This window comes from Erinaceus europaeus, chromosome 7 (genome assembly GCF_950295315.1).
Source record: "Erinaceus europaeus chromosome 7, mEriEur2.1, whole genome shotgun sequence".
NCBI lineage: Eukaryota > Metazoa > Chordata > Mammalia > Eulipotyphla > Erinaceidae > Erinaceus > Erinaceus europaeus.
Genome location: NC_080168.1, coordinates 63,864,727 through 63,876,878, shown reverse-complemented (window position 1 = coordinate 63,876,878; position 12,152 = coordinate 63,864,727). Strand labels below are relative to the sequence as shown.

Here is a 12,152-nt window from a genome sequence, read left to right as displayed (position 1 = left end):
TTTACTTTGGTGCAATACTCCAAACTCAGATTCAGCTTTGAGTTTCCTTTTCTGTTTTTCTCAACTTCTGTTTATGAGTAGGGTCATCCCATACTTGTCTTTATCTTTCTGACTCATCTCATTTAACATAACTCCTAGCTCCACCCAAGATGGGTCAGAGAAGGTGGGTTCATTACCAATAGCTGAGTAGTATTCCACTGTGTGTATGCAGACCACACTTTCTCAGCCATTCATTTCTTGTTGGGCACCTGGGTTGCTTCCAGATTTTGGCTATTACGAATTGTGGTGCTATGAACACAAGTGTACACAGATCTTTTTGGTTGGAGGTGCTTTGCTCCCACTTTAATTTATATATATATTTACTTTCCCTTTTGTTGCCCTTGTTTTTTATTGTTGTTGTCATAGTTGTTGGATAGGACAGAGAAATGGAGAGAGATGGGGAAGACAGAGGAGGAGAGAAAGATAAACACCTACAGACCTGCTTCACCGCTTGTGAAGAAACTCCCTTGCAGGTGGGGAGCCGGGGCTTGAACCGGGATACTTACGCTGGTCCTTGTGCTTTGTGCCACCTGTTCTAAGCCTGCTGCACCCGCTCCACTACCACCTGACTCCCCTGCTCCCACTTTAATTTTAACATTGCCACTTCTAAATAGGCAAAAGGACACTCACTAAACTAAATGTGAAATGCCCCACATCTCTGAACTTACTACCTCTCCTCTGGCTTGAGGGATCATTTGATTTGTAGAAAGATTCTAGAAACACGACAAAAATAGACAGAAATTTATATCACCAAAAGAACTCCAAAGTACATGTGTTATTCTGACGAGTAATGTATTATCTGCATCAATCTCTTCAGAAAAGTAAAAAAACAAAATAATAAAAAGAGGGTATAATGATGGTTTAAATATGGTTCAACTTTACAGATGCACCAAGAGTGACAATGAAAGCCTAGTTAAAAGCTAAAAAGTTTGCCTGTGTTATACTGCTTCTCACTTCCATAAGTGTTGACAGATAAGGTAAGGCTTATATCTAAAACTGATGCAGAATTCCTAATGGGCACTGAAACAGTTCTTTCCTCGGCCACACAGTGGACTCTGGGCACTATGAGTCTGCAAGGGCCTGGTGATGGGCACTGCTCCGTGTCTTCAGCTGCGACTGTGCAATGTCAGCAAGTGCACTCTGTATCTTTTCCAGAAGCACATCCCCGCGATAAACAACGTCCTCCAGGCACGTAGCAGCCTCATGGTTTTCTTCTTCCAACTTATACAAGCTTGCTGCCTATTTATAAGACACACACATTAGAAAATCTTTTATTTTTATATTTTTGCCTCCAGGGTTCTCTGGATCTCAGTGCTTGCACTATGAATTCACTGCTCCTGGAGGCTATTTTCTCTCTTTTGTTGCCCTTGTTCATCATTGCTGTTATTATTGCTGTCACTGTTGGATAGGACAGAGAGATAAATGGAGATAGGAGGGGAAGACAGAGAGGAGGAGAGAAAGATAGACATGTGCAGACCTGCTTTACCACCTGTGAAGTGACCACCCTGCAGGTGGGGAGCTGGGGGATCAAAATGGGATCCTTATGCCCGTCCTTGCACTTTACACCATGTGTGCTTAACCTTCTGCGCTACCGCCTGACCCCCCTAGAATATGTTTTGAGGGTTGGGGAGACAGCATAACTCAAAAAACTCTCATGCCTGAGGCTCTTTGGTCCCAGGTTGAATCCCTCACATCAGCCAGAGCTGAGAAGTGCTCTGGTATCTCTCTTTATTAAAGTAAAATATTAAATAGAGAAAAAATGAATACTTGAGGCTGGGGAGACAGCATAACGGTTATACAAAAGACTTTTATGCCTGTGGTCCGGGAGGTGGTGCAGTGGTATAGCTTTGGACTCTCAAGCATGAGGTCCCGAGTTTGATCCCTGGCAGCACATGTGCCAAGTAATGTCTGATTCTTTCTCTCTCCTATCTTTCTCATAAATAAATGTTTAAAATAAAGTGGTCCAGGAGGTGGCGCAGTGAGTAAAGCATTAGACTCTCAAGCGTGAGGTCCCCGGCAGCACATGTGCCAGAGTAATGTCTGATTCTTTCTCTCTCCTATCTTTCTCATAAATAAATGTTTAAAATAAAGTGGTCCAGGAGGTGGCGCAGTGAGTAAAGCATTAGACTCTCAAGCGTGAGGTCCCTGGCAGCACATGTGCCTGAGTGATGTCTGGCTCTTTTTCCGCCTATTTTTCTCATTAATAAATAAAATCTTAAAAAACAACAACAAACTTTTATGCCTGAGGCCCTGAGGTTTCAGATTCAATCCCTAACAGAGCTGAGCAGTGCTCTGGTCTTTCGCTATGTCGTTCTCTCATTAAAATAAATAAGTAAATAAAACTATTTTTTAAAAATGAGATACATGGAAACTGGCAAGAATTGAAGACAGATATTGCTCAGAACTTATTAGTAACATATCTATGAAACCACTGTGAAAGATTTCTGAATGGTAATTGTTTTTCTTTAGTATATATATTTATTTATTTATTGGATAGGAAGTTGAGAAGGAAGGGAAGGTAGAGAGGGAAAGAGAAAGACACATGCAGACCTGCTTCATCAGTGGTGAAGCTTTCCCCCTGCAGCTAGGGGGACCAGAGGTTTGGACCAAGGTCCTTGTGCATGTTAGTATGTACCCTCAACCAGGTGCACTACCACCCAGCCCCCAGGTGACAAATTCTAAACTTATAACTTTTCCGAGTTTTCTCTGAATGGACTGTGTACTAGAATGAGTTTTCAATGAGGGATCTCTGGGTATCTATCCATGACTCACTTCTGGAGGCTTCTATTCCATACCACATCCTGAAATCAGCCTTCATAGTTGGACAGGGGGACGCCAGTGAAGTGCACAGGTTACCATGTTTGATGATCTGGGTTCAAAGCCTCTGTACCCACCTGTATGGGGAACGTGTCATGAGTAGTGGAGCATGCTGCAGGCGTCTCCCTTCTTTCCCCCTTCCCCACTTCTCTCTGTCTATTACAAAAAAAGTGGGGAAGGAAGGAAGAAGAAAAGAAATAAGGAAGAGGAGACCGTTGAGGTGGTGGATTCATGGTGCAGGCAGAACTCCAGTGGTAACATTGCTGGGGGTGGAGAGAAGCAACCCAGAAAGCACCTTCACTCACTCTTTGCTATGGAAAAGCCAAACTGGGGGTAGGGCAGTAGCACAGCGGGTTAAGCACACATGGTGCAAAGCACAAGGACCGGCTTGAGCCTCTGGTTTGCTTCACAAGTGGTGAAGCAGGTCTGCAGGTGTCTATCTTTCTCTCCCCTTCTCTCGATTTTTCTCTGTCTTATCCAACAACAACAGCAATGTTGACAATAACAGTAGTGACAACAAGGACAACAAAATGGGGGGAAATGGCCCTCAGGAGCAGTGTATTTGTAGTGCAGGCACCGAGCCTGAACAGTAACCCTGGAGGCAAAAAGAAAAAGGAAAGAAAAGAGCCAAATTAGGAAAAATGGCAAGTTTGCTTCTAATTAGAAATTGGATAGCTCTACACATTCAGTATGGTCCTCAGCAAGCTACAATGATTCAAAATGATTAATTCTCTCAATCTGAAAATTTAACTTTAAGCTAACTTTAAACATTGTAACAATGGTATCAAACTTACTTCCTTTAATTAAAACTTCTCTACTAGAAGGGTTCTCAAAGGAAGAGCTTTTTTTTGGTTTTGTTTTTACCTGTAAAGCAGCTGTAGATTCTTCACTGGGTAAGGAATCTATCAAAACATCGATGTCTTTTGCTGTTCGTGCAATCAGTGCTGCAAAAAGCTGGGCATATTCTAGAAGAAGATATTACTAATATTGAGACACTAGAGCATCTTAAGCTTCAGAGACAAAGTTAATGAAGCCAGAAAACAGTATATAACTTTTTAGGTACTAGGCCTCTAACAATTAAAGTGTAATGTTAACATGCCAATCCTATTACCTGTTTGAGCATTAGCCTTAATATTTACTAAAACTGGGAATGAATGTATATACTCTCATTTATTAGATAACATCACAGATATTTGAATGAAAGAATTTAAATAAATGGAATGCTTTATTATGATACCGCCAATAAAATTCAGCTAATTCTACACGAATTTACTCAGATGGAGCTATCTGACATGAACAGTCATGAAAGACTGTGTTAAGTGCAGCAATTATTTTATGACAGATCACATTATTGTGATTTTCAAACTACAATGAGCTTCTTAAAAAGCTAGGAGTGTCGAACCCCGGCTCCCCACCTGCAGGGGAGTCGCTTCACAAGTGGTGAAGCAGGTCTGCAGGTGTCTATCTTTCTCTCCCTCTCTCTGTCTTCCCCTCCTCTCTCCATTTCTCTCTGTCCTATCCAACAACGACAACAACAATAATAACTACAACAATAAAACAACAAGGGCAACAAAAGGGAATAAATAAATAAAATAAATATTAAAAAAAAAAAGAAAGCTAGGAGTGATCTGAATTTCTCAGTTGATCCTCCTTTAAAGGGCCTCATGTAATGTGAGTCAAACCAAGAGAAGTCAGTACTTAACCTTCTGTTGGGTTGGCTGGCTGATCTTTGTTAATTGATGTCTGGATGTTGCTGAAAGAGGCAGGAGGCCCGCACTGCTGCAATACTCCAATGGCGTTACAAAACTGATCTGCAAGCTGAGCCCAAAGAAAATGTGCCCAAGTTAGGAAGGATCTTTGAATTTTACAAAATATTTACTTATGCATGTATGTATGAAAGAGACAGCGAACGAGAGCATCACTCTGACACATGTGGTAGTATGGAATGAACTCCAGACCTTAAACACGCACATAGGTGTGAGTAAGCCAGCTCCAGGCTACAGGATCTACACATTTTTAAAAATATATATATTTATTTATTTATTCCCTTTTGTTGCCCTTTCTTTTTAATTTTTTTTTTTTTTTACCAGAGCACTGCTGAGCTCTGGCTTATGGCAATGTGGGGGATTGAACCTGGGACTTGAGAGCCTCAGGCATGAAAGTCTCTTTGCATAACCATTATGCTATACCCCCTTAAAAAATTGTATTTGTGTGGAGGGTAGATAACATAATGGTTATGCAAAGAGACTTTCATGCCTGAGGCTCCAAAGTCCCATGTTCAATCCCCTGTACCACCATAAGCCAGAGCTGAACAGTGCTCTGGTTAAAATATATATATATTTTTTTCCCCTTTTGTTGCCCTTGTTTTTTATTGTTGTTGTAGTTATTGTTGTTATTTATGTCATTGTTAGATAGGAACAGAGAGAAATGGAGAGAGGAAGGGAAGACAGAGAGGGGGAGAGAAAGATACCTGCGGACCTGCTTCACTACCTGTGAAGCGACTCCCCTGCAGGTGGGGAGCCAGGGGCTCAAACCCTGATCCTTATGTTGGTCCTTGCTTGCGCTTTGTGCCACGTGTGCTTAACCCGCTGCGCTACCACCTAACTCCCCAGATCTACACATTTTTTTTTTCTTTGAAAAAAGTTTATCTCTTTTTTTCCGTTAAATATCTTTTGTAGATACAGTCAGCACATAGTGTGAAATATAACCGCCGCCCCGCGCAGCTCCTCTCAGCTCCGAGGGCCCGCTGTAGACGCCACCGCGGCCGCCGCCGCCGCCGCCGACTCGGACTCGGTCCCAGGCCGCCGGGCCCCGGCCGCCAACGCCGCCAGCGCGGCCTCTAGCCTCCCGCCTGCGGCTGCCGAGGCTGCTCCTGCAGCGGGGGCCATCTTGGTGCTCGGCCTCCTCTTCCTCCGCCTCGTTGTCCTCGTCCCCTTCCTCTTCCTCAGGCTCCGGCCCGCCCGGAGACGGGGGAGATCTACACATTTTAATAGCACTAAAAAACAGTTCCTATAATGGTTTCTGAGCAAAGGGATACATCAAAAAGGAGTTATGTGAGATAAAGTTAGTCAGTTATTATTAATGATTAAATGTGTTTAATTAATTAATTTTTTGATAGAGACAGAAATTAAGAGGGGAGTAGGAGATAGAGAGAAACAGAGAAACACCTGCAGCCCTGCTTCAACACTTGTGAAGTTTTTCCCCTACTGTGGGGACCAAGGACTTAAACTTGGGTCCTTGTGCAATGTAGTGTGTGTGCTTAACCAACTGTACCACTGCCTGGTCCCCCTTGTGTTTATTTTTATAGCTTGAGAGTCCAACATTTCAGGCAGGGGAGACAGCGAACATAATGCTTATGCAAAGCAAACAAACAACAATAAAAAGCCTTTCATGCCTGATGCACCTAGGTTTCCAGGTCCAATCCCTCTTACCATCATGAGCCAGACCTGAGCAGTGCTCAAGCAATACACAATAATCTTTCTTTACATTCCAAAGAGTATGGCTAAGAAACATATGCCAGTAGGGCTGGGGAGCAGCATAAAAATTCTGCAAATGACTTTCCTGCCTAAGGCTGTGAGGTCCCAGGTTCAATCTGCAGCACTTCTATAAGCCAGAGCTGAGTAGGGCTTTGGTCTATCTCTTTCGTTAAAAAAAAAAAAAAAAAATGTATATACTCAGACACATAAATATACACATATATAAAAGAAAATGTATGCCAACATCTGTTACAAGCACAAATAGCTTTTTGTAGGTTCTGATGAGAAAAGGAATTCTCTAGGGGAGCTTATGCCTCCAGGGTTATCACTGGGGCTTGGTGCCTGCACCATGAATCCATTGCTCCTGGAGGCTAATTTTTCTTTTGTTGCCCTTGTTTTTCAAGTAAATCTTAACTCAGAACCACTCTCTTCTCTTCTAGATGGTAGAACCCCCCTTTTATTATTTTTTAAAAATTATCTTTATCATTGTATAGAGACTGTCAGAAATCAAGAGGGAAGGGGGTGGGAGAGAGACAGAGAGACACCTGTAGTCCTGCTTCACCACTTTCAAAGCTTTTCCCCAGCAGGTGGGGACTGGGGGCTCGAACCTGTGTCCTTGCGCACCGTAACATGTGTACTCAACCAGGTGCTCCACCACCCGGCACCTTAGAACCCCCCCCTTTTTTTAGAACACTCAATAATCCAAGGGACTTGAGCACGTGCAAGTGCAAGGACCGGCACAAAGATCCCGCTTGGAGCAGGTCCGCGGGTGTCTCTTTCTCTCTGTTCTAGCCAACAACAACGACAGCAACGACAACAGTAATAATAACAACAAGGGCAAAAAAAATGGAAAAAATGGCTCCTCCAGGAGCAGTGGACTCGTAGTGCAGGCACCGAGCCCAAGCAATAACCCTGGAGGCAAAAACAAAAACCGTGTCTCTGGAACCTGCGAGTCCTTTGGAACATACCAGGGGCTCACACTATCACAGGGGAGCGCAGACTAGTGAACTTGGAGTTTCCCTTCCTAAAATGCAATTATCAGCATGTCTGCCCTGGAGTCGAGGCCATATGCTGTGGTGTTGTCCTTCTATACTTTTTTTTTTTATTTTTAGGGGGGGAGTGATGGCTCCCAGGCAGGTCGGGATTTGCAACATCTTCCCCTTGAGTTGGACGTCCATCCGCAGAGCATCGTTACCCTCTGACTTTTGCTAAACCTCCCAGGAGTACCTCTCCCTGGCGAGGTCGCATTCGTCATCTTGTCGACTCCATCAATTCCCGGTCGCGAAAGGCCTTGCTTTGTTCTCACACAGATGATCAAAAACAACCTCTCGAAAGCAGACTTCCAGACCCAAGAAAGCCCAAGGATGCCAGACGCTCTGCTCCCCGCCTCCCACCTCTAGTGCAGGCGTCCAGTCTGGCCCCACCTCCGACCCCCCCCCCTTTTTTTTTTTTATCCTGCCAAGTCCCGTAGGGCCCAGGCGGCCCGAGGCGGGAAACACTCACCGAATTAACAGCGTCCTGCAGCTGAGTGAGGCGATCCGCCATATTGCTCCTCGGCCCCAAACGGGAGCCACTGCGTAGCCGCGACACAGTGGCTCCCAATACGTTATTTGTCATGACCAATCACAAGGCTGCGACCTGGGAAGAGGTGGAGCCAGAAAGGGAAAGGCGGGACCTTCCGGAAGTCACACGTGGCGGTGCTGGGCCCCGCCCCCTCTGAGCTAAACATCCGGGTCTCCTTAACTTTCAAGCTGTTACCCAATTACCTCAGTCTGTTAAATGGATTGCATTGGATCCACCTTCTCGTGGTGCTTCCCGTGAGTACCCATTCATTGGGAAACTGATGATCCTTCCTAGCCGACTGAATCCACATGGATCCCAGTCACTTTCAAAGCCAGCAACAAGCAGCTCCTGACAGCTTTGCTGTTGACTGGCTACTGAAGAAGGGCAAACGCAAGAAGAAGAAGTCTGTTAAATTTGGAACTTAGATGACAGAGACCATAGGTTTGATCCTCAGCATCACTGTGTATAGAGCTGAGGTATAACACATATAAAATAAGTAAATATGAGACCATTTACTTCTTTTTAAAAATATATATATTTATTATTAGATAGAGACAGAGAGGAATTGAGAGGGGAAGAGGACAGAGGGAAAGAGACAAAGAGACACCTTCAGCCCTGCTTCACCACTTGTGAAACTTCCTCCCTGCAGGTGGGGACCAGGGGCTTAAACCTGGGTCTTTGCTCACTATAATGTGAGCACTTAACCAGGTGTGCACTTAATCACCACCTGGCCCCGATACCATTTATTTCTTTTTGTAAAAAGGACGACACAAATCATTGAAGTCTGCTGTTTAAGAGCAATTTTCTTTTCTTTCTTTAAAAGAATTTATTAACACATTTTGGATAGAGATAGAGAAACTGAAAGGGGAGGGGAAGATAGAGAAGGAAAGAAACAGACACCTGCAGCCCTGCTCCTGAAGTTTAGCCCCTACAGGTGGAGAGCAGGGGCTTGAACCCTGGTCTTCGCATACGGTAACATGCATGCTCTTCTGGTTGCGCCACTCCCCGGCCCCCAAGAGTAACTTCCCCATCCTTCCTTCCCTATTTATCACAGCCAAGTAGTTGTCAGTATACATTTTAAAAATATATATTTATTTATTCCCTTTTGTTGCCCTTGTTTTATTGTTGTAGTTATTCTTATTGTCGTCGTTGTTGGATAGGACAGAGAGAAAAGGAGCAAGGAGGGGAAGACAGAGAGGGGGAGAGAAAGACACCTGCAGACCTGCTTCACTGCCTGTGAAGCTACTCCCCGACAGGTGGAGGAGCCGGGGCTCCAACAGGGATCCTTGCGCCGGTCCTTGTGTTTTGCGCCACCTGCACTTAACCCGCTGTGCTACCACCGGACTCCTGTCAGTATAAAACTTATGAAAGAAGGAGTCGGTCTGTAACGCAGCGGGTTAAGCACACGTTGAGCAAAGCACAAGGACCTGCATAAGGATCCCGATTCGAGCCCTAGGCTCCCCACCTGCAGGGGAGTCGCTTCACAGGCGGTGAAGCAGGTCTGCGAGTGTCTGTCTTTCTCTCCCCTTCTTTGTCTTCCCCTCCTCTCTCCATTTCTCTCTGTCTTATCCAACAACAACGAAATCAATAACAATAAAAACTACAACAATAAAAAACCAACAAGGACAACAAAAGGGAATAAAAAAAATTATGAAAGAATCCACAGACCTCAAACGCTACCCTTAATCATCATCACTGAGTGTGATCCATCTCTTGAGAATAGCAAGAGCCATCAGGCAACCCTAGGAGCAGATAGTGTTACCAAAATGGAGAATTGTGTGTCATACAGAAGGCCAGGGGAAAGAACTTTGTCTATTAACAGGGCAAGGGGTGATGATAGCTGTGCTTTTCCACTTTCCCAAGGAATCAATCATCATTCGTTGCACGATTTTGTCCCCCAGTCACTGGGATTACCTTCAGCAGCGTTTATGTGGGAGACTGAGATGGGGAAGTTCAGAGGATTTCCACACTTTCAGCCTCTTTCCCAGAGAGAGAAAGCAATTTTATTTATTTATTTATAATATTTATTTATTCCCTTTGTTGCCCTTGATGTTTTATTGTTGTAATCATTATTGATGTCGTTGTTGTTGGATAGGACAGAGAGAAATGGAGAGAGGAGGGGAAGACAGAGAGGGGGAGAGAAAGATAGACACCTGCAGACCTGCTTCACCGCTTGTGAAGCGACTCCCCTGCAGGTGGGGAGCCGGGGGCTCGAACTGGGATCCTTACGCCAGGCCTTGCATTTGTGCCATGTGCGCTTAACCCACTGCGCTGCTCCCAGCAGTTTTACTTTTAAACTGCTGTGTTTACCCCTATGGGATCTCCCCTTGCCCCCTGCACAGTCTGTTTTCTTCTTTTCTTCCACTGTCTTTCTAACCTGGGCTTCAGCAATTAAGGCAGAGACTCCAGGAAGGAAATAATTTGTAGGACTTCCTGAAAACAAACAAACAAAAACTTTTCATGTCCAGTGGAGTGAGCCGCGGGGTGGAGGCAGACCTGAGCTGCCTTTTCTGTGGATGTCTTCTTTCAAAGGACAGTTAAACTCAGCAATAGGTTCTTGGAACTGTTAGCCTGCAGAGGAGTGTGTCATTGTGATTATAATCGAAGTTTTCCAAAGGAGGAAAGGTTAAAAGAAAGAGTGGTGGGGGGAGAGGAGAGAGAGAGAGGGAAGCAGGAGACAGAGAGGAGAAAGAAGAGACTGAGAAAGTACACTTTCTTTCTTTCTTTCTTTTTTTTCTTTATTGGGGAATTAATGTTTTACATTCAACAGTAAATACAATAGTTTGTACATGCATAACATTCCCCAGTTTCCCATATAACAATACAACCCCCACTAGGTCCTCTATCATCCTTCATGGACCTGTATTCTCCCCACCTACCCACCCCAGAGTCTTTTACTTTGGTGTGATATGCCAATTCCATTTAACGTTCTACTTGTGTTTTCTTTTCTGATCTTGTTTTTCAACTTCTGCCTGAGAGTGAGATCATCCCATATTCATCCTTCTATTTCTGACTTATTTCACTTACGATGAAATTTTCAAGGTCCATCCAAGATCGGCTGAAAACGGTGAAGTCACCATTTTTTACAGCTGAGTAGTATTCCATTGTGTATATAGACCACAACTTGTTCAGCCATTCATCTGTTGTTGGACACCTGGGTTGCTTCCAGGTTTTGGCTATTACAAATTGTGCTGCCAAACTCTCAGACCGAAGCATTAATTCCCCAATAAAGAAATAAATTTTTTTTTTTTTAAAAATGTTCTTGGCAGCACAATTTGTATAAGTACCGCGCGCTAACCGATTGCGCCACTGGAGCTCTAAGGCAGCACAATTTCACCGTTTTCAGCCGATCTTGGATGGACCTTAAAAAATCATGTTGAGTAAAATAAATCAGAAACAGAAGGATGAATATGGGATGATCTCACTCTCAGGCTGAAGTTGAAAAATGGGAATCTGGGGAATGATATGAATGTACAAACTATTGTATTTACTGTTGAATGTAAAACATTAATTCCCCAATAAAGAAATAAAAAAAAACAAATTGTGCTGCCAAGAACATATGTGTACACAGGTCTTTTTGGATGGATATGTTGGGTTCCTTAGGATATATCCCCAGGAGAGGAATTGCAGGGTCATAGGGTAGGTCCATTTCTAGCCTTCTGAGAGTTCTCCAGACTGTTCTCCACAGAGGTTGGACCAATTGACATTCCCACCAGCAGTGCAGGAGGGTTCCTTTGACCCCACACCCTCTCCAGCATTTGCTGCTGTTACCTTTTCTGATGTATGACATTCTCACAGGAGTGAAGTGGTATCTCTTTGTTGTCTTTATTTGCATTTCTCTGACAATCAGAGACTTGGAGCATTTTTTCATGTGTTTCTCAGCCTTTTGGATCTCTTCTGTGGTGAATATTCTGTCCAAGTCCTCCCCCCATTTTTGGATGGGGTTATTTGTTGTCTTGTTGTTGAGTCTGGCAAGCTCTTTATATATGTTGGTTATTAAACTCTTATCTGATGTATGGCATGTAAAGATCTTCTCCCATTCTGTGAGGGGTCTCTTGGTTTGGGTAGTGGTTGAAAGTACACTTTCTACTTAGGAGAGCCTAGGGGTGCCACCAGGTGCGGTAAGCTGCGGGCCTCCGTGAGCAGTTCCGTGGTTTGCCTACAGAGGGCGCGCGCTGTCTTGAGTCCCGGGAACTTGCGTGGTGATCTAAGGGGGTGGAACCTTAAGCCAGCTGGCGCGATGACGTCATAGGGCGG

The 12,152-nt window shown here is 44.2% G+C and overlaps 1 protein-coding gene across 1 annotated transcript; it reads right to left on the bottom strand.

The window, feature by feature from the left end:
• Positions 1–814: 814 nt before the first annotated feature.
• Positions 815–7,932, bottom strand: MED21 (mediator complex subunit 21). The gene is made up of 4 exons (XM_007538666.3): positions 7,836–7,932; positions 4,560–4,674; positions 3,721–3,821; positions 815–1,278 (listed from the first exon to the last, which is right to left on the bottom strand). The coding sequence occupies exons 1-4, from the start codon at positions 7,875–7,877 to the stop codon at positions 1,102–1,104; spliced, it is 435 nt and encodes a 144-aa protein (XP_007538728.1). The 5' UTR covers positions 7,878–7,932; the 3' UTR covers positions 815–1,101.
• Positions 7,933–12,152: the final 4,220 nt, after the last annotated feature.